Genomic DNA, 20,146 nt, shown 5'->3' with positions numbered 1-20,146 from the left:
TATGGAGATTTCTCTCACTTTGCTTGAAGGTCTGAATAAATCGCTGAAAGTTTTTTGCACCATTAGATGCTGTGTGCAACTCTCATATGAGATTCACAGTGAGATTTAAAACATGTAGTGTGTAATTTCTCACTGCTTTATCAATGTGTAGACTTTACCTATGGAGTAGCTAGATTAATAAGAGGATTGTTTTTGCAAGTTTCAATCATTTCATGTTTGGTGGCGGCACTGAGGCTTGTAATGAGTTTCATAATCCTCTACTATCTGCCCACCCAGAACCAAACAAGAGACAGAGAGAGCGATTGGTTTAAAAGCCACATTGACCATGGACAGAGCTAAAACTTATCCACAATCATCACAGGTTTGAAAATGAAAAACTGCACTGGTAAAATCTACTTTGTATTCAGCAACTGAGAGATAGAAAAGGTAAATGTTATGACTACAGCTCGTGTTCCCTAAAGCAAAAAGGAGGAAGGTAGAGCAGATAAGGGGACGTCAGGCTTCACAAGGACACGCTGCACCCGGTGAAGCCACTGAAAGGCTCATTGACCTTTTCCCACAGAACAAACATTTTCCAAATTCCCAGGGTGAGACCTCTTAGGAACTCAGCATGTTGCTTTGACTGAGGTGACGGGAGGTCTATAAATATTCCACCTTACCTATTTTACACCACACGCATTTCACAAGGAGATCAAACATGGACAAATTAAGAAACAACAGGCCCCTGGGCTCAGACTTGTCAACGTCCTCAACCTTTCCACACAGCGGCATGCAGGACAACTTAATTTGTATTCGCTGTGTGTTTCTTCTCGGCCATTTTATCATTACTTGTTGTGTCGTAGTGTGGTCATTACACACCTCTTTGTGGTTATTTTGCATCTCTTTGTAGTTATGTGATTGAAAAACTGATTCATTAAACTTCTAATTAGACTATCTACCATCTCCCTGCTGTCAGGGTATGTTTACAGGAACTGCACTGCTGACGGTTGGTCCGAGATGTATCCACCCTACGAGGAGGCCTGTCTGGTCAGTGATGTCAGCGAGTCTGAATCCGAGGTAGCTGCACACGCACAAGCTGTTGTAATCATGCCAATCAGTTACACTTCATTCATATTGTCCCTATTGTCCTTGCTTCCTGTGCAGTCTTCCTTCCTCGCTGCCTCCATTTTCAGTTCAGACCTATTTGTAGGTCTGATATCAAACTGTGAAGCAAATTACACCAAGTAAAATGCAACAATATTTTTCAGGATTGTGACATTTTTGTAGTACACGTTCCCTCAGTTTCCCTCCTCCAAAGCTTTATTTGTGTGTAATAATGGAGCAACACTGGTAGCTGTATTGATCTCAGTCAGATCCACGTTTTTTTCAGACATTTTCCTCGTCAAGCCATTTCCCATTTATGCATCTTGACGGCTCCAATTACTCAGACCCTGTTTCTCTCTGTTTCTCTGTCGCCAGACGAATTACCTCTATATGTTCAGACAGGTTTACACTGTGGGCTACGCCACGTCGCTCATCTCCCTCATTACAGCTATAGTGGTGTTCACAGCCTTCAGGTAAGACCAGAGGAGCGCACACACACTGTCCTGTAGACAGAGGACAACACAAGGCACAGGAACCAGGACACTCACTCAGACAACATTTGTGTGGCTATGATCCAAAACAGAGCAGGTTCACAGTGATGAAACTGGGTTAGTTTACACTGTAGGTTTAACTGGGGCAAAACCTTGGCTTTGGCTTCACTGTGTATGGTCAATGAAAGAAAAATGAGGACATGGTTGAAAACTATCTAGTAGCTCCTTGGAAAGAGAGTATAGGGAGTAGGGAATAAGTGAGTGAGTCTGGACCCAACCCAAATGTCAAAGAGTTGAAATAAAATGCAAATTAGCATATTCATGACCTCAGCGAATCTAATTTGCATCCTGTCTAGTGGCGGCCAGTTTCAGTCCCTTATGTTTGCTATTGTCCTCCTCACATATACAGTATTTTTAATATAGTCAAATTCCTATGAAATTGCCTTCATTTACATGTTTTCCTATTGTTGTGGTAACTAGGGCTTTACTGATCAGGGATTTTTACAAATACTGATATTAGGAGGTTCAACAAACCCACTGACAATTAAAAGCCTGATTTACAATAACACATAAACACACCTTTTTACAATGATCCTGTAAACTATCTATCTAAACCTGTGATTAATAAATGTGTGTTTGAGGCACAATAATCATTCAAAATTGCACCAGTGCAGCACTGAAGCAAATGTAAATAAAATATAATCATACCTGCAAAAAGGACAGACCTAATTTGCAGTTTGTTGTTGTTATCCACAGCTTTGTGGCTGAACTCAGATCAGTCACGGTAAAACCACTGTTAGGACATGACATCTGTGACATACAAAATTATAAGTTAGAGACTCTAGGCTATATTTACCAGTAAAATGGTCACAGAGACAAGGCACATCAGAAAAATCTGATTTCGGTGACTCTTGACAGTGAAAATAAAGTGTCTGATTTATTCTTGTTATTCTTGTGTTGTGTTCTCTTAGTCTTACAATATCGAGATTATTGCACTGCTTTAGTTTGTTTTTAGTGCCTTTCATTTCAAACATCCCCAGAGGGTCCTATTGTGTTAATGTGAAGCAAACATTGGGAAATTTATCATGAATTTTTTCCACAATTGTTAGTTTTATGTTTGAGGAGTTGATTGGTTTCAGTTTATATGCCCTGTAGAGGAGTTGCTGGCATCAATGTGTTTGTTGGCAGTACGTCTGAAGCTGGTTAGTGTAAACCTGTGTACAAATTTGTGTCTATTTGTGGGGCTCTTTTCCATCCATTTACCTCTTTTCAGAAAATTTCGCTGCACAAGAAACTACATCCACATCAACCTGTTCTCCTCCTTTGTCCTGAGAGCCAGCGCTGTTTTCATTAAGGACACGGTGCTGTTCGCCGACGAGACGCTGGATCACTGTTCCGTGTCCACGGTGAGGGACGAATTAGCCCATGATCAAATTTCCATCATCAGATTCCCAAATCTTCTGTGTGATTGAGTTAACAATGCGGGGCGAAGGAGGTGATGGAGGGCTACTTGTCAACGTCTGCAAAAATCCTGTAATTAGTCGACAAGATTGATGACGTCTTTGAACAATGACATGGTTTAAACTCATTTCACGCAGTAGGCCATATCCTTTATAATGAGAAGAGGACATATCGGACCTGTCAGGTCTTTGAAAGGAGCGTCTGATATGAGTTTTGCCAAACCTGACAGATGAGATCATTCTCAATCGACTGCTTTTGTCTCACTGAAACAACTTTTGTTACAGCAGGTACAATGATTGAATGACCTAATCTAAAGTTTAAGTGTCTATTCATAACAGAATAACGACGTGTATAAAATTATAGAGCATAATAATGAATCTAATTTCAGTATAGGATGAAAATTATTTCCATCTTTACCACTCATCTCCCTCTTGGACATGAGAGAAAAAATATTCCTAAGAGACATCTGGGCCTGCCAGCTGTACTGCCCCCATCCAGACTGTGTGTTAAGCAATGACATACACCCAGCAGTCATATATGTATATCTGATGTACTACTGTTTTTGTGTGTGTGTGTGTTCTTTCCAGACAGCGTGTAAATCAGCTGTGGCCTTTTTCCAATTCAGCATCTTGGCCAATTACTTCTGGCTGCTGGTGGAGGGCATGTATCTGCAGACCCTCCTCGCCCTGACCTTCGTCTCCCAGAGGAAATACTTCTGGTGGTACATCCTGATTGGATGGGGTGAGTGATGGGATGACTGAAGGCTCATCTAAGGACAGGGAACCTAGTGACGCATCGATGATGCTCAAGTGACGGTTGGAAATAATACACGCAACGTTATAACTTATAAAATACCACATTTACGTGACATTGTCAGATTTACAAGGAAATTATTAAGTTCAGAAATTATCTGTGGAAAGAAATACTTACAATACACCAGTTGGCCTGACATTTTCAGAGGTCAAGCATTCAGCAATAGAAACGTCCTAAATTTGCATTAATAAGCTCAGTCTGGAAGCCATAGTTTTCTTTTTATATTTACAGTCTAAGAAGGTTGTTATCATGTTGATGCAACAGAACTGGAGATTTTTAGGGCCCACATATTATGTTTCTTTATCAAAACATCTGCATTACGCACAATACAACTTGGAGATTTGAGTGGGCTACTGTATATTGGTAGCAGCTAACTCAAACTCTAGATAACTCCTGACTTTAACGTCAGTCACATTTTCCTTTAAAGCTGTACAGAAAAGAAAATTTGATTTTGAGCCCACTCTGGGTCATAAAATTAGCGTAATAACTCATCTATCAGACGATGTAGCCCAAACTTTGTGCAAAATTCTATTTTTGAGTAAATCCGGGATGAAAGTGTGGGGTTTTTTTTCCGCATTGGATAATGCAGGCGCACGGATTATACGTCAGCCTGCACACGATTCACCAGCCACTGATATTGGATCCATCATCCATCAATCAAACGTCTGAGACACACACACACACACCAAGCTCGGTCTCGCCCCAAGCTTTGAATATCCCGCCCGCTCAATAACAACCAATCAAATTCGTTTTCCTTACTCGGGTAAACTCATGCGGCAGTTCGTGACAACTCGGTGCGACAAACAGGACAAACGGCCATTTTTGTACACCTTTAAACCTTCCTATACGTTTTTGTGTAATCAATAGTAGCTAATCAGTGTTCAACACATCACTGTAAGAATTATAAAGTGATTTTTTCCCCTATGTTATCAAGGTGAGCAAACAAGAATACAGAAAATCACGCCAGCAAAAGTGCATCATTAAAAGAAATTGGCCATGGCAGAAATGTAATAGATTGAATGCTACAATAAACAAGCACAGCATTGTTCAGCCCTCACACGTCATGAATAATGTTTTTGTCTTGTTAGTGTTTAATTAATTAAACCAGTTGGAATCAGTGGCACAAAACTGAAGAAGTGACAGCTGCCAGCTACAGTTTTCTAATCATGGGAATGCCCTCCCTCCTGCATGTCACATGTGCGGGTAAATTTTGTCAAAGGGAAACAAAATGTGACCGTGCCTTTTACCCTTTGCTGAAAGATTCGTCCTGTTTTTCAGTCAGCGCATGTGAACATCTGGTTGGCTAGTTCAGAAGTGACGGCACAAACCATGACACTTATACTGAGCAGGGTTTCCACCAGAAAACTAAGACTGGTGCAGGGTGGCCCACAGGCTGTCAAGCGTGTTTTTTGTGACGGGGTAACTGACAGCAGGGCATTTTAGGTAACAAATTCATGAATGTATAAAAGCATAAAATGTATAAGTGTGATCCCATACCGCCCTGCATTAGATTAATGTTAAAAGTTGACAGGAAATTTGAAAATACGTTAATTTGGGTCAGTGTGAAAACAATACGAGTCGTAATGGGGGACGCACCAAAACGGCTGCACCGTGCAGCTACTGTCAAACTCTGGTGCAAGTTAGGCCTGGCGGGCCATCTGGGGGAAACCCTGACTCAGTTATATAATAGAAACTTTAAACTGTCTGATTCTATTCACCTAACTGGTCATTTTTGTATCGGTTGTCTGAGATGCTACTGTGTCACAATACACTGAATTATATTGTAAAGTGTTGCTGTTGTGTTGTTCACCTCTGTGCAGTAGATTCACACATGGCTTGCAGATCTATTTAATTCAGTCCCCCAAAATTTTGCCACTGTTTCATGTACACAGACGACAGCAGTCAAAGCAGCCACACTTGCTCTTCTTCCCTCGGCTATATCTTTTGTTTTCTCTGGGATCTTTTGTTTGCCTGAGTTTTCCACGGATGTTTTAAATGCTTCCCCTTTGTGTCACCCTGTGTTGCTAGCTCTACTGATTAATGCTATTTTCCTATTCCTATTCCCATTCCATTGTCTTTCCTGTTTGTAGTATGTTTTCCTGTTGTAGCCTGTACTCTTGAGTGCTGCTAATGGAGTTCTACAGTCACTTTTTGTGTGATTTGGGTTCAGTTACCAACATTTTATTGTACAATTTAGACTCTATACGAGCCCCGAGGACACATACCAGTTCTGTTTAATGCAGTAGTGAAGGTGAGAAACTGTGAAAGAACTGCTGTGATGTTGCAGAGGCGGAAGCTGAAATTGTCAAGTGAGAAGTTTTAGTTCCTAAAAGTTTTTGCCAAAATCTGTGACAGGACATAAAGTTGACAGTCTCCACAAAAAAGAGGTCATGGAGACTTTTTATCCTCCAGCTCACTTCCTGTTCTGAGTCAATAAAACCTTATATAAAGTTCAGCCAGTGCTGCATTCACAGACAAAGGCAGAAATATTTCTAACGAGGGGATAGGCGGACCATACGGCAGGATGTGTCGAGGTGACAGGAGGCCGTCAACTCAAATCACCTGGTGTCCATCTGAGCAGAACCAGGAGGAGATAAACACTGGTGGCATCAGTCCCATCAAGGAATAGCTGGTATCTCAGCATTCAGGTAGACATGAGGTCGACAACTTTTCAGGAGGCATTTTCACAAAGGGCAGAACAATGAATCAGAATGTACAGTAATGAAAATCGCAATATGGCCAAGTAATGGAGTATCTAAATTGTGGGAACTGCATTTTTTTTTCAATAAAAGGTCAAATGTCCATTGTTAGCACCATAATTATTATGCTACTACAAATACACCCTGGCCGATGGACGACACTCAGTGACTAAGGATAATCAGAGAGATCACTGACATATTGCAAATGTCAAAGAAGATATTTGGCTTGTTTTTACATTAGTCTTACATTATTACCTGTGCACACATACACTCTGATCAGCTTGTTACACTTGTAATAAGAAAGGCTTGTGCAAAGAGAGAGGGGGGATTGTCATATTTTTGTGGGACAAAGATTGTAATGGGACAGGAGTAGGAATCCACTTATGTGTCAAGCTCCACATCTGACATGATCGCTCCAATGAGGTCTCTAAATCTATAGTGCAGTTGATGAACAAGAGACAGATGTTTGACTTGGTTGGACATACCACAGGGAGACAGCACATGCACATGCCGAGGTGTGTGTGACGAGGAGGATGTTGGAGTTGGCAACTGCACACTTTGGATGGCCTGAGTTTCTAACATCCACCCTATCCTGCTTTGACAGGGGAAGAACCTCTGTCCATAAATCACAGTTGCAGATACGTCTGCATCAACCAGTCTGCAAGAGCTGGCCAGGAATTTTCCAGGAGACAAGCCTGTAGAAAGTCAGTAGGACACGAACCTCAGTAGAGTCCTATGATGTCGTTCTGGTGTAAGACTGCTCCATCACTCTGTAGATGATAAATCCATAATGACTCTGGTGCTCCTGTGACTTGAGGTAGCTCAACACAACTGACGATAACAAACGTTAGTAAGCTTTTGTGCTAACCTAACCATACCTGAACATGATCAGTTTACTGTTAGCATGTTCATTTTCTCATTGTGAGCAAGTTAGCATGCTGACTTTAGCATTTACTATAGCTGCAGATCTTCCACAGTGCAGTCTCACTGAGCTAATACAACTGACACTGGGCTGGAATGAATCCTGTATTTTCACATGCCACTAGTAATACACAATCTACATTGCACATAAATTTGATTTCCAATGTTTATATTTATGGTAATAAATGCATTTCTGTCTTTTCAACCATATGAATAAACAAGACACGTTCAAGCCCGATACAACGCTTTGGACTTGTTGCAGAGGAAAATATGAAAATAACCATGTCTGTGCTGACTATGTCTGTTTGTACAACCTGACAAGGAACCTTGGCCGTGTGCTTGTGTGTCTGTGTGTGTGTGTCTGTGTGTGTACATTAGTGCTTGCTCAGTATCCAGAGTGGCTCTGATGTGTCTTATCAGATACTTTTCCGGTTTGTTCAGTGCGGCTCTCTCTCAGGTCTCTCTGCTTTTATCCTGTGCCTGTTTCTTTTTTTGTCATGGAGATGCAAGTGGGACACCGATAAATTAGACTCACAGAGTAAACACGATGTTTCATGTGCCTAACAACATTTTCATAAAAAGTGCACTTGATTATCGTTCAGATTAATTTCACTTGACAGAGAATGAATAATTAATCTCTGCTTACGTTTTAGGACTCCCGTCAACAATTCTCATACTTTGGGTGTTGACAAGATTCTTCTATGATGACAGAGGGTATGATGAATTACATTATGTGCAGCAAAGCAACATCCTATACTACGTCATTCCTGCACATACTGCTTTGATTTGACGGCAACACAATTTTACATGTCTAATCATATTTTATTTGGCTTTAATTGTAGTTGCTGGGACGACACAGACAGAGTTGAAATCTGGTGGATTATTAAAGGACCAATCACAGCCTCGCTGCTGGTGAGTGGACAGCTGTAGGCTACTACAGTTAGCTAAACCCTGCCCAGCCTTCGTTACTGTCACTCCTGCCAAACTTCCCAAAATCCAGGGTGTAATCTTTATTAGCTATGCGGCTAATGAAAAGATCCATGTTCTTGACAGTAACTTTGAGTAAATTTAATCTGCACAACGCTATGCTTGTGTTTAAAGTGACAGTTTGCTTCTTTATGTGTGGTTTTGGAAAAGCTAAATATATACAATAGTGAAAATGTGTCATTCTTGGCCTTCTGCATATGGAGTAATCTGACATTCCCGCTTTAGTTAAACTTTCTATTATATGAGTAGATAATTATTGTTTGGAGGAAGAGGCTTAGTAAATGGTGACCTGCTAATATTCCCTTTAATTCACAATTTTAAGTTAATTTAATACACAATGTATTACAGTTAGTTTCATTGTTGCAGGTTTCAGAAGTTTTGTTTGTTTGGAGCGGTTTATCATGTGTTCACATGTGCGTATACGTGTGTTGCCAGGTCAACATCGTCATCTTCATCAACGTGATCCGGATTCTGGTTCAGAAGCTGAAATCATCGGCCATGACCGGAAACAGCGACACTGGACATTTCATGTGAGTCGCAACAAAACTAAGCTGGATATTGATGCTGCCACTCGGCGATCAATACTTTGAGTTCACTTCTGTAAAGGAAGTGATCATTAACAACATGTTAGATAAGGAGGACAAGTCTTAAGCTCTTAAGGAATTCAAGCAGCAACAATGATCCTGCTAGGAGAACTAATCCCATCTCAACACAGGCTCATGAATATTATATCTCAGTTAAGTCTGCCAAACCAAAAGCCTGAAACACAACAGGAAGGTAAGAAGAGTTTCGATTTGGGCTGATGGAAGAAGCTGCAGCGGCAAATAATGTTGGTATATGATTGTGAGGGAGTTATGAGCAAATGATGTCAATCAGATAACTCAGGTCCTACTTACAGTAAGTACTTAACTATAAAGTGCTCCATATGTGGTCCTTAGTTTACTACAAGGTCCCAGAAGTCTGAGAAGAAATGTTTTAGTATTTAAACAGTTAAGACCTGAGGGCCTTAAAATGTTACTTGTTAATTATTGATAATGAATAACACACCAGACAGATTACATTTGCTATATCTAAGAATTAAATAATGCAACACCTTATTGCGTACTGACACTTACCAATGAGTCTCAGTACATTACAGTATGTTATCCTGTCACGTTGTGATTCTTTAGGGCTGGGAATCACCAGAGGCCCTGGGATGCGATATTGTCACGATACTTGTGTCTTGATACGTTATTATTGCCAATATACCGTGATATATTGCAATATATTAGCTTTTTTCAACTGCAAATTATGTCTTCAAATGAAAACTTTAACATCTGTTTTTTTTCCTAACAAGATAAACATCAGTCTGTTCAGATCAATACTTCTCGTCCGCATTTTGCTACAATACTGCCATGCAAAATATCGCGATACTACGTTGTATCAATTTTTTCCCCACCCCTATTATAATGAGACTGAAAAGTCATAAAAACCAACAATGTCAAGTGTTTAAAACACGGTCAAAGTCAAAGTCAAAGTCAGGAGGTTTGCAAGATTGCATTGGAGACCACTATCTCACTATAGACCAGTTCCTCCTTTGTGGAAGAACACGAATAGCCACATACAGATGTCTGCAGGTAAAGTGTGCCAGAAGTACAGGAATTAATTTGACCCTTCGACCTCTTAGAAGATAAACTACTTTAGATTCAGAGAAAACAAACACCATGTTTTAACATGTGCAAGTGCAAGAAGGTCAAATATGCACAGAGCCAATGGGAGAATTTAAAGCAGAAGTAAGCGATATTTTTGTGTTAATATAAGTCTTAAATAGTTATATCTTCCCACAGCAATCACTTACATAGAGTGTTTGGTCTGAAACACGGGTCTCTCAGTCACTCTGCTCTGCTCTGAGCCGAGGAGAAAACTTTTCTCGTATCCTACAAGTTTTATCCAATGAGGAGAGAGAACGGCATGCAGGGCTGTGTGTGCAGCCAAGGGATGCACGTGAATGTGGTGACGTAGTGACGAGGACCAATAGATCCATGACGAGGGCGGGGGCTGCTAACTCCATCGGGTGACAAGACGTTTTGGTGCGTTCAAGGCAGCCCATAACTCGTGTTTTTCCGACCTGTGAAGTCGTACCAGTTCGATCTGGTACGAGTTCACGGGTCGGAAGTTACGAGTGGCCGTTATAGTGACTTTCACAGGTAAAACAGGTCGGAAAAACACGAGTGGGTTGCCTGGAACGCTACAAAGTCGTAAGTCGTGACTTGAAGCTGTAATTTACGGTTTCAAAAGCCTGCCTGGAACGCAGCATTAGCCAAAACGACCGAATCGCTTACTTCTGCTTTAATGTTAAACCAAACCCTTTTTTTTCACTGGAGATATTCATCAAGGAAGTGACGCATGCTTCGAGTGGACACAGGGACAGGCTGTTAAACTTTAAACTATGCAGCAGTTACTCAGAGTTGAGGTAAAAAAAAACAGCTACGTGCAAAACCAATGCATCAGAAATGGATGGTTGTGTCTTTTAAGGGTTTACCATGAGGATGGATAGGCATCGATGACACCTCAAGACAAACTGCTGAGGAGAGGGAGAGAGAGAGAGATCAATCTGCTATGGAGACTAGAGCCCAGATATCCTGCTCCACCTGAATGAAGCATTGCCTTCCTTTTTTCAACATTAGTGGGTGGTGCAGATTCCAGCTCGGCTGAATTAATTTACAATGAGGGGACGTAAAAATAGCAGCCGATACCAGAAATAGATGTCTCCTCCATCACTGTGCGTGCGACAGGATTGTTCTACTCGGTGTTTCGCACTTTCAAAAGCTTCATCCGTGTCTAATACACTTCAATCTGATGCAGACAGACTTGTGGTGCCAACACAAAGAGCACAAATCCCAGGTGAGACAGAAGACAACCAAATCCTATTACAGGATTTAAAATAAGCCTGGTTTTACTTGTCTTTTTTTTTTGTTGTCCTTATTTTAATCTTTAATCTTAGAACGGCCCGGGTTGTGATGTTATCCAGGTGATTATTTGGGTTATTTTGACGACTATATTGTTACTGAGTGTAACAACTTGACAGAGAAGCTTTGAATCTATCTGAGAACAAAAAAAAATCCTCTAAAAACAGAAGAATATGTGCAGACGTCTCGGTCAAGGGTCAAATTAACTGTAGTCCATTGATCTGCGATAGACTGACTGTATTCTGAACTGCTTTTGATTCAAGCAGCTGTGTTCCCAGCTTGTTTAAAACCTCAGCAAAATCAAAAGGAGAAACATATGAAAGAGAAGCTTAAGATGCGTGACGTGGGGGTTGCTCTTTTCAGCAAGTTGGTGCTACATCCTAATGTCACCAAAAATCAAATGGCGACATTTCCATAATATTTAGACATCGCTGATCTGATGGGGGAACCGAGCTTCGAGCACATTGTATCCGGGTTCTGCGTTTGACATTTTAATCTCCACCCCTGATTGGCCTGATGACGTCGCTGTTTTTAAATGTCAGCGTAATGAAGATCTGACTCCACCAGCTCGGCCTCGGTGACACCTGGAGGAGTGATGCACTGTGATGTGTTTTGCTTTCTCTCTGGCCATTAAAAGTTTATATCTAACTCTGATTAGACTGAAACTGCTCGGCCTCAGTAATTAAAGCCAACTGTTTCAAACTTTCCAAAGCTTTTACATCATTATGTGGTCTTATGTCTAATCTTTCTTCTCTCTTTCATTCTTCTGCTTTTCCCTCAGGAGGCTGGCTAAATCCACCCTCTTTCTCATTCCTCTGTTTGGGATGCATTACACTGTATTTGCCTTCCTGCCTGAGAACACTGGGGTAGCAGCCAGACTCTACATTGAGCTCGGACTGGGCTCTTTTCAGGTACACAACAAAAAGATAAAGGAGCTGAACAAAGAGTCCAGATAAACTATGCTTTTGGAGACAGATAACTAATTATATGGTGATAAACTGCATTATTTAGAGTTAGACGCTGGCATTTTCACAGCAGACATTTGGCCTTTAATAGAAGAAGCAAAACATTAACGATGTGTTTAGTCCTTTCAGGTCTTTTATTATTTACACCTGTGCTACTTGTCTGTGGGAACTCAACATTATTTTGAGGGTAATTTTATGCCTTTATTATTTGTCAGTTGGGAGACAACAATAAGTGGTCATAGTGACCTGAAATAATACTTTTGTAGCTACTAATATCACAATACAATTAGGTAACCCTTTAATTTACAGGCCGTTAATTACCTGATCATGTCAAGAAATAACAAATTGATTGCGTAGAAAAAGCCCAGAAATAACGGTCAATTGCAAGGACTTGGAGGAGAGAAATTCTGGCCTTTCCCAAAAAATTCAGAGCATGAAAAGCATGTATAATCTCTTGCCTTTATGAAAAACATGAATTTACTATTAAATTGACCGTTATCTCTAGGCTATTTCTTGACATTAGCCTACTACGCAGTTTATTTGTATTTTCTTGGCTATTTCTTGACATTATCACATAATTAACAGCCTGTAAATTAAAGGGTTACCTACAATTATTGAGCTGGCTGTCCAATGCTGTCATTAGGTGCCATGCCATCGGTCATTTATAAAAAATAAAAAAGGAACACCAGGAACAGGAAGAGCAGCACCAGGCTACAGGTTAGCTGCAAGCTGACACACCTACACTGACATCGAAGTCGGAGAGGAAAGAAACGAACTCACCTGGATTCTGTTTGTGCCGTTTTGTTGTCGCTGTTTTCTCTTCTTTCCTGAAGAGGTCAAGAGGTGGACAGTTCCCGCGTCTTTTTTCATCTTCTCCCTCTTCTTTTTTGGTGTTTAACATAGTCCACATAGTCGCATTGCTGCCACCTTCTGGATTACCGCCCTCTCTCTGAAGTTGTAGACGTTAACCTCTCGCGCTCACAGGGGGTGGACTACGTAACTTGCGTAGAGAACGTAGCCTACAAGGGCGCGCGGCTCTATAAAAAGTGCAGAAACCAATTGGATCATCAGAACTGGCTGTGTCCGGTTCTCTGTTCCTCTCCTTATGTAATGTCATTTTTTAAAATGATCTGGTCTGTGGGCTATTTTAAAACTTGTACCTTTGTAAACCTTTGCAGCCTATAACTTAAATATTAAATAAGAAGACAAGGTTGCTGTAGCCTATAGAATATTTCATACTAGGCAATTCAAATCTAGCATTAAGATGAACAATTACAGAATAATCACATATAAAGGATGGATAGATTTACAATAGGATATGATTGACACAAAAAAAAAGAAGAAAAAAAAAAGGCAGAGAAATCGGAGAAATATTCTCCAAACACTGAATGACGGTGATTAAATTAAACGCTACATATAAGACTGTGCAGGGATAATGTTTGTGATCGACGTCCCACAGCGAAATACCAGAATAATAGCAGACATGAAGGTAATTCGCAGCAGTGATGAACCTCTGTCACTCAGCACACTGATCATTTACTGCGCTTTTTATAGCCTCGTAGTGTCGCGCTGTTCATTTTCCACTGGATGTCCACATGTTGCAGGCTCACAAACGGACATTAATGGACACGGCGTTTTCCGGTGTTGTTGATCTAATAATTGATCGCTCGTCTGCCTCTTGGCTTTCGCTGTAACTCCGGAGCTGAATTTCCCTCTCAAACCGTTATAGCCTATGCGAAATGACCAGCATGGCGATTAAACATGAGCAAATAAATAGGTAATGATCGGCATGTGAATAGTCCACAAGTCTGAATGTTCGAATAATTTAAATCTGATTAACAATTTATTGCACTGTGTTAAGTTGTTAATGACATAAAAATATTAACTAAGTTCTGTGATTGGTGAATTTCACTGTCCATTCATCACTAGAGTGCAATTTGTGTGTTTTTTTCCGTCCTTTTTTCTAACAACCAATCAGAGCTTGAAAAAGAAAGAGTCATCCCTAGCAACAGGGTCAACCACACCTAAGTTTCTGTCTCAGAAACTTAAAACTTTTAGGTGAATTTACACCCAAACAGAAGCTTTGTTGTACTGTACCTTAAACTGTTGACATGTCTCCATGTGTTGTAGGGGTTCGTGGTGGCGCTGCTTTACTGTTTCATGAATGGAGAGGTGAGTGAATGTTTTTGGTACAAAAATCAAACCAACATCTTATCTCAGAGAGCTGCTGTAGGGGAGGAAATGCTCCTAATAGTTGAGTCAATCTACTGTGGAGAAAACAAATTATTTTGCACAGCAGCTGAATGGCAGCGGAAATAGAGAAATACAAATTGCAGTGACTCATTTATCCATAAACAGGGAAACCAGACAGTCACGTCTGACAAGTAAAGGCTTTCTATATGTGCAGGTTATGGCAAGCGGATTTAACATTTAAAAGCTAAGTTTGACTATCCAGAATTAACATTGTAGATATCAACAACATCTTTCTGACTAGTCATAATTACATTTGGAGTAGTTGGATTTTTGATTCAAGATATCTGTAATTCAGTTTTGCCTAGTCAAAAAGAACATTTCAGATATCTGCAACTACATTCTTCCTAGGACAAATGACATCACTTTTGCCATTCATGTGAATTACAGATATCTGTAACTGAATTATGACTACTCCTAATTCCAGTTTGAGATACTCTATCTACAACGTCATCTCGCCTAGTCAAAACTTAATTTAAGATATCTGAAAAGGGACATGTAGATATCTTTAATTGAGGTGAATTAAAGATATCTTGAACTGGAATTATGACCTGTCAGAATCAAATTGTAGATATCTCAAACTGGAATTAGTACTAGTCATAATTCAGTTACAGATATCTGTAATTCACATAGCGGATATCTGCAACTGAATTGTAGATATCTGTAATGACAAACCCCATAGCCTACACATGAATGGCAAAAGTGACGTAATTTGTCCTAGGAAGAACGTAGTTGTGGATATCTGAAATGACAATTGTGGATAGGAAGAATGTAGTTGCAGATATCTGAAATGTTCTTTTTGACTCGGCAAAACTGAATTACAGATATCTACAACACATAGCCATAGCAGGTTGTATAGTTCTGCTGTGTGACACTGTGTTTCCTGTTACTTCCACTGGGTGGTGCAATTATATGGTATATATACTGTACAGTATTGGCTTTAACTAAAGCAGTAATGCTATTTCCTGTACGGCTCCTGTACAGCTCTACTTTTGAGCAGTATGTCTCCATATAACACTTGTCTGGCTGTATCTCACACATGTTTGTCCTCAGGTCCAGACAGAGCTGCGGCGGTGGCTGTGGAAGTGTCAAAACCAGAATCACCTCACTCCAGCCAAGAGAAGTATCACTCAGATCACGATCCGAGCCCGCGGGGGTCTCGGGAGGCCTCAGTCCAGCGGCAACATCTCCTCAGTGTGAGTTTAGACACCTTCCGTGAGAAAATTGAAAAAGTTGTTGTGTGAATGTAAATGAGAGACTAACATAACAACAACAACAATAACGGAGGGAGTTGAACATGAGGATGACAATTCAGCAAACTCTCTGTGAGACGTCACAACAAAACTCTGCTGAGTGAAGAAATGTTGTCAGGATGGATTTTGGATGGATCAGTCACTAAGGATGTTGCAGCACACGTTTCTCGCCTGATGCACAAGTTGTGTGCACTCGCTTGTATCATCTATAACAACAACAACACCACATACAAAAAGAAAAACAAGTAAAAAGTGTGAGGCTGTCATGGTGAAGCTGCGGATGAGACTACAGTTAAAACAGAGCTGGACCTGTAAGGAGGCCGATTTCACACGGCTGTCTTTACAGTTTGGACCACATGGACACAACAATGCTGGGGGCTCGTTCAGAGACAGCTGTGGAAACAATGCATGAGTGAGCTGGGTGAAATTATTTGAAACAAGCCCGAGTTGTCTAAATATAACAGGAACAGCTACGATACTTTAGTGCAGGCTGAGGTAGTGTGTGTGTGTGTGTAGGATTGATCTTTACCAAATCGTGTGCAGCGGCAATTAGGCTGCTGCCAGACAGAAATGTTCAAAAACAACGATCCAGAGGAACCTGAGTGAGTGTATTTAAGGTTGTATGAATGAATGAATGTGTGTGTGTGCTTGCGTGCAGCTGCCATTTATCGATACATTGTGTCTTACAAGAAAAGTGTCTTATTTAGAAGAGACATCTGCTTTGATGAGCCATCTCGAAACACAGCATTTGCAGATATTTATGAGCTTGTTTTCTTTTTATCAGTCAGTTTTTTTTTTATGCCGTAGCCAGATGTGATAAAGCTTTTGTTTCGTATGTTTGTTGCACTAGAAGTGATAGAAAAGCTGATGAGAAACAACGGTCCAACGTAGTGACACAACATGGCCACAAAGTGGTACCGTTTCGACCGACACAGTGTATTTATTATTTCACAAAAATCATGATTTAAGACAATTGCGTCTTAAATGTGTTGTCCAGATTTGCTGACAGTCCAAATTCAAAGCAAAAAGGACAATAATTGTCTCACGAACAAAGGCAGTTCTAGCCTGTGTCTTTATTTGGTGTTAATTGTTTCTACTTTTTATCTCAAATATTTCCAGAAATATTTTGACAGAGGTTGATGAGACGACAGACACCAATCTCACGTGCTTACAGTGTATGAAGCTACAGCCAGCCTCTCCTTAGCTTATTATTAGGATTGTCATGGTATAAAATATTAACTATGTCGATTCTGACCAAAAGTGATACAATCATGACATCTATACAAAATGATAATTAAAAAAATACTCAAACACAAGTGTAGGGAGTTGGATAGAGTCTGCAACCATAGCTACAATATATAAAAGTAATAATTACCTTGTTTCTGTTGGGTTTATGCTAAGTTAACTAGCTGGTGGCTGTAGCCAGCTGTTTAGCATGAAAACTTTAGAGTGGTGCTGATCTTCTCATCCGTCTCTCACCAAGGAAATAAGCTGCCCACAATGTTGAACTTTTCCTATAACGACTGTATCCAGATGCACTCGTTTGGGGTGTTGATGTGTTTTTAGATTGTGCCTCGAACTGTACGCCGTGTTTTAAAGTGAGCTGTCAAATTAAATGTGTTTAGTTTCAGCTGTTGTGATTGAATCACCAGAGGAAACCTTTTAGTTTTTATGGGGATGCACACGAGAAGAGTATCATGGCTCATACACAGTACAGCTGGACAGCATGATGTAATCATCCAGACAAAAGTGAGACTGGTGCGTCCCTAGATTTATTTATTTATTTATTTGATAGACTGTGAATAACGCACTGTATTGTGACTTTAAACACCTTGACTGTCATTGTCGATACACAACTTGATTTAATGTTGCACTTTATTTTACATTAAACATACTGCATTTTCATTGCTGTCCCTGTGGATGTGGTGAGGCTCGGCATACTGTCTGTAGGGAGTAGTAGCACAGTAATAAATAAGACATTTGTGGCCTGGTTTTGTGTTTGGCTTTTGAATGTCATTGAGAAATGGGACTGAAAAGGAGAAATGTTCAGGGTAAAGTTCATATAAACTGATAAAAAATTTAAAAAGAGCAACAAAATGCACTTAATGTTAAAATTTAAAGTCATGTTAGTTTCATCTGGTGTTGCATTCAACATCTGACTGTCAATAAAAATTCCCTCAAAATTTCCCAGAGGACAACGCCCTCTTGTAATAGAAAATAAAAAGTATACACTGCAAAATGAATCATAATCTTCACAAAGTACAACTTACCATAGATAGATTTATTTTGCAGTCAAATATACACAAACTGGAACATGAATGTTGGACACCAGAACGCATGTTACACATGACACACTGTCACAGGTAGAACAAAGTTGAATGAAAGTTTATATTTTTTCACATTTAAGTTACTTATATCCTCATGAATGCATGTCATTACGTACACATGCGCACAGTATACAATCTCTCCAACCTTCAGACACACATTTACAGTCACACACACACGCACATACACGCTCTCTCTCTCTCACACTAACACACGCGCGCTCTGAAAACTGGTACATAAACATAAATGTACAAAAACACGGTCACAAACATTACAGGTCTTCATCAAGAGGTTCACCTGTGTGCCAAAAATATACATATACAGTGTACTGTATATATGATCAAGAAAAGACATCATTTGTACACCATGGCAAATTCATAGCAGGCGACATTTAAGAGCAGCTGAGCAACGATGGTACATTCAAAAAATTTATTGGCAATCAAAACAACTTGCACACACACTCAACACTTGATAAAACTGGCTCAACGGGCACAAGTGCCAAAGAAAAGGCATCTAAACACAGAGATATACCCCACAGAATAGTTACACTTGAAACAAAAGTTCAATAGTTTGGGAAATATGCTTATTTGCTTTTTTATAAACCACACAGACTCAACATTGGGTCTATCCAGAAACTTTCTGCTACTCAACATTGGTTGTGTTTAACATAATTTGATATAAATGTTAATACTTCATGTAGTGTTAGCCTATGAGGAACATCCCACTAGTGCATGAAAGGTATGAAAAATATGAATGAAAACCAGTAGAAAAACACATTTTTCATGCATTGACCAATATGACCAGGAAAGAAGCAAAAAACAAATTCTATGTGGTATCTAAAGTGCCATCTTCGGGGGAAAAAAAGCAAATGTGCATATTTCCAAAAAATGTCAAACTATTGCAAAAAGAGAATAAGTCAAGGGATTTTCTTTAACACATATCTAAACCATAACCTAAACTAACTCTAAGAAAAAAGGTGATCGTGAAGAGAGGTGCAGTCAGTTTTTAGCCAAAATGAAGCTAAAACTTACACTGTCGGAATTTGTTTTAGCGCAAAGAAGTGCTGCCAGTTTACAAATTGACTCCCATCCCACACAGTAATTGTTTTGAAACTTGGACATTTCAAGTTTTGTTTTAATAAAAACACACATAATGGAATATTTGAGCAACTCAAAAGGGTGCGCTATAATAAATACCACTAAATCTTAACTGCTCCAGTGTTGGACGATGAGCCTCATTGAGAGAAAAAACACTTGTAGCCTTGTTTGCTGATTTGTGTGAAGACAAATCACAAAAAGTAGTGAGAAAAATGTTAACCATGTGGCATATGAGTGACTCAATGCCCCACCCTACACCTGTTTCATCCAAAACGCAAAGCTCAAAAAGCAAATCAGTGCTGGTCAAAACCACCCCCTCTCTCCTTTAAACTGTGAAACTAAAATTGCAACACTTTGCTGCCACCTTGTGGTAAACAAATATACAGCACAGACATGGTCAAGTAAGGAATTAATCCTCTGGTCTTTTTTTTTTTTGTTTGTTTCGTTTTGTTTTTTGTTTTTCACAGACAGTAACAGCTTTGAGACATGGTCGTTTCCATCTGAGCTGATTCAGACTCAGAGTGACGGCTGGTGATAGAACACGTGAGCAGCAGCAGAGTGGTTTTTATTTCACCCTCGCACACACTTTGTGTTTTATCTGTCACAGTTCATCCATTTCCTTACACCTTAATTAAATAAAACCATCTTTTCCACCCCTGGCTCTACTTCCCTTGACAGTTTCTTGTCTCACACTCACTCACTGTGATGCGTTAAAATGCCGCATCCTCTCAGTCGTGTATATATACCTTTCTTTTTTTTTATTTTAGAGATTTCATCTATATTTTTATCTCTCTATACATCCTCTATAACTTTGGACGGCATTTTCTCTTCAGTATTTTTGTTTTCTTTAAAA

The 20,146-nt window shown here is 39.9% G+C and overlaps 1 protein-coding gene across 1 annotated transcript in view; it reads left to right on the top strand.

Annotated features, from left to right (window-relative positions):
* Positions 1 to 18,070, top strand: part of ghrhra (growth hormone releasing hormone receptor a) — a 37,612-nt gene extending 19,542 nt beyond the window's left edge. Inside the window, exons 4-13 of the mRNA XM_085803993.1 lie at positions 956 to 1,056; positions 1,459 to 1,556; positions 2,848 to 2,980; positions 3,623 to 3,776; positions 8,122 to 8,182; positions 8,311 to 8,380; positions 8,891 to 8,985; positions 12,185 to 12,314; positions 14,499 to 14,540; positions 15,672 to 18,070. Coding sequence (XP_085660119.1) covers positions 956 to 1,056; positions 1,459 to 1,556; positions 2,848 to 2,980; positions 3,623 to 3,776; positions 8,122 to 8,182; positions 8,311 to 8,380; positions 8,891 to 8,985; positions 12,185 to 12,314; positions 14,499 to 14,540; positions 15,672 to 15,818 — 1,031 coding nt within the window. The 3' untranslated portion in view covers positions 15,819 to 18,070. The remainder of the gene's footprint in view (positions 1 to 955; positions 1,057 to 1,458; positions 1,557 to 2,847; positions 2,981 to 3,622; positions 3,777 to 8,121; positions 8,183 to 8,310; positions 8,381 to 8,890; positions 8,986 to 12,184; positions 12,315 to 14,498; positions 14,541 to 15,671) is intronic.
* Positions 18,071 to 20,146: the final 2,076 nt, after the last annotated feature.

The sequence above is a fragment of the Trachurus japonicus genome, chromosome 17, assembly GCF_045865225.1.
Source record: "Trachurus japonicus isolate A0001 chromosome 17, Traja_1.0".
Classification (NCBI taxonomy): domain Eukaryota; kingdom Metazoa; phylum Chordata; class Actinopteri; order Carangiformes; family Carangidae; genus Trachurus; species Trachurus japonicus.
This window is presented reverse-complemented; position numbering and strand designations above follow the sequence as displayed.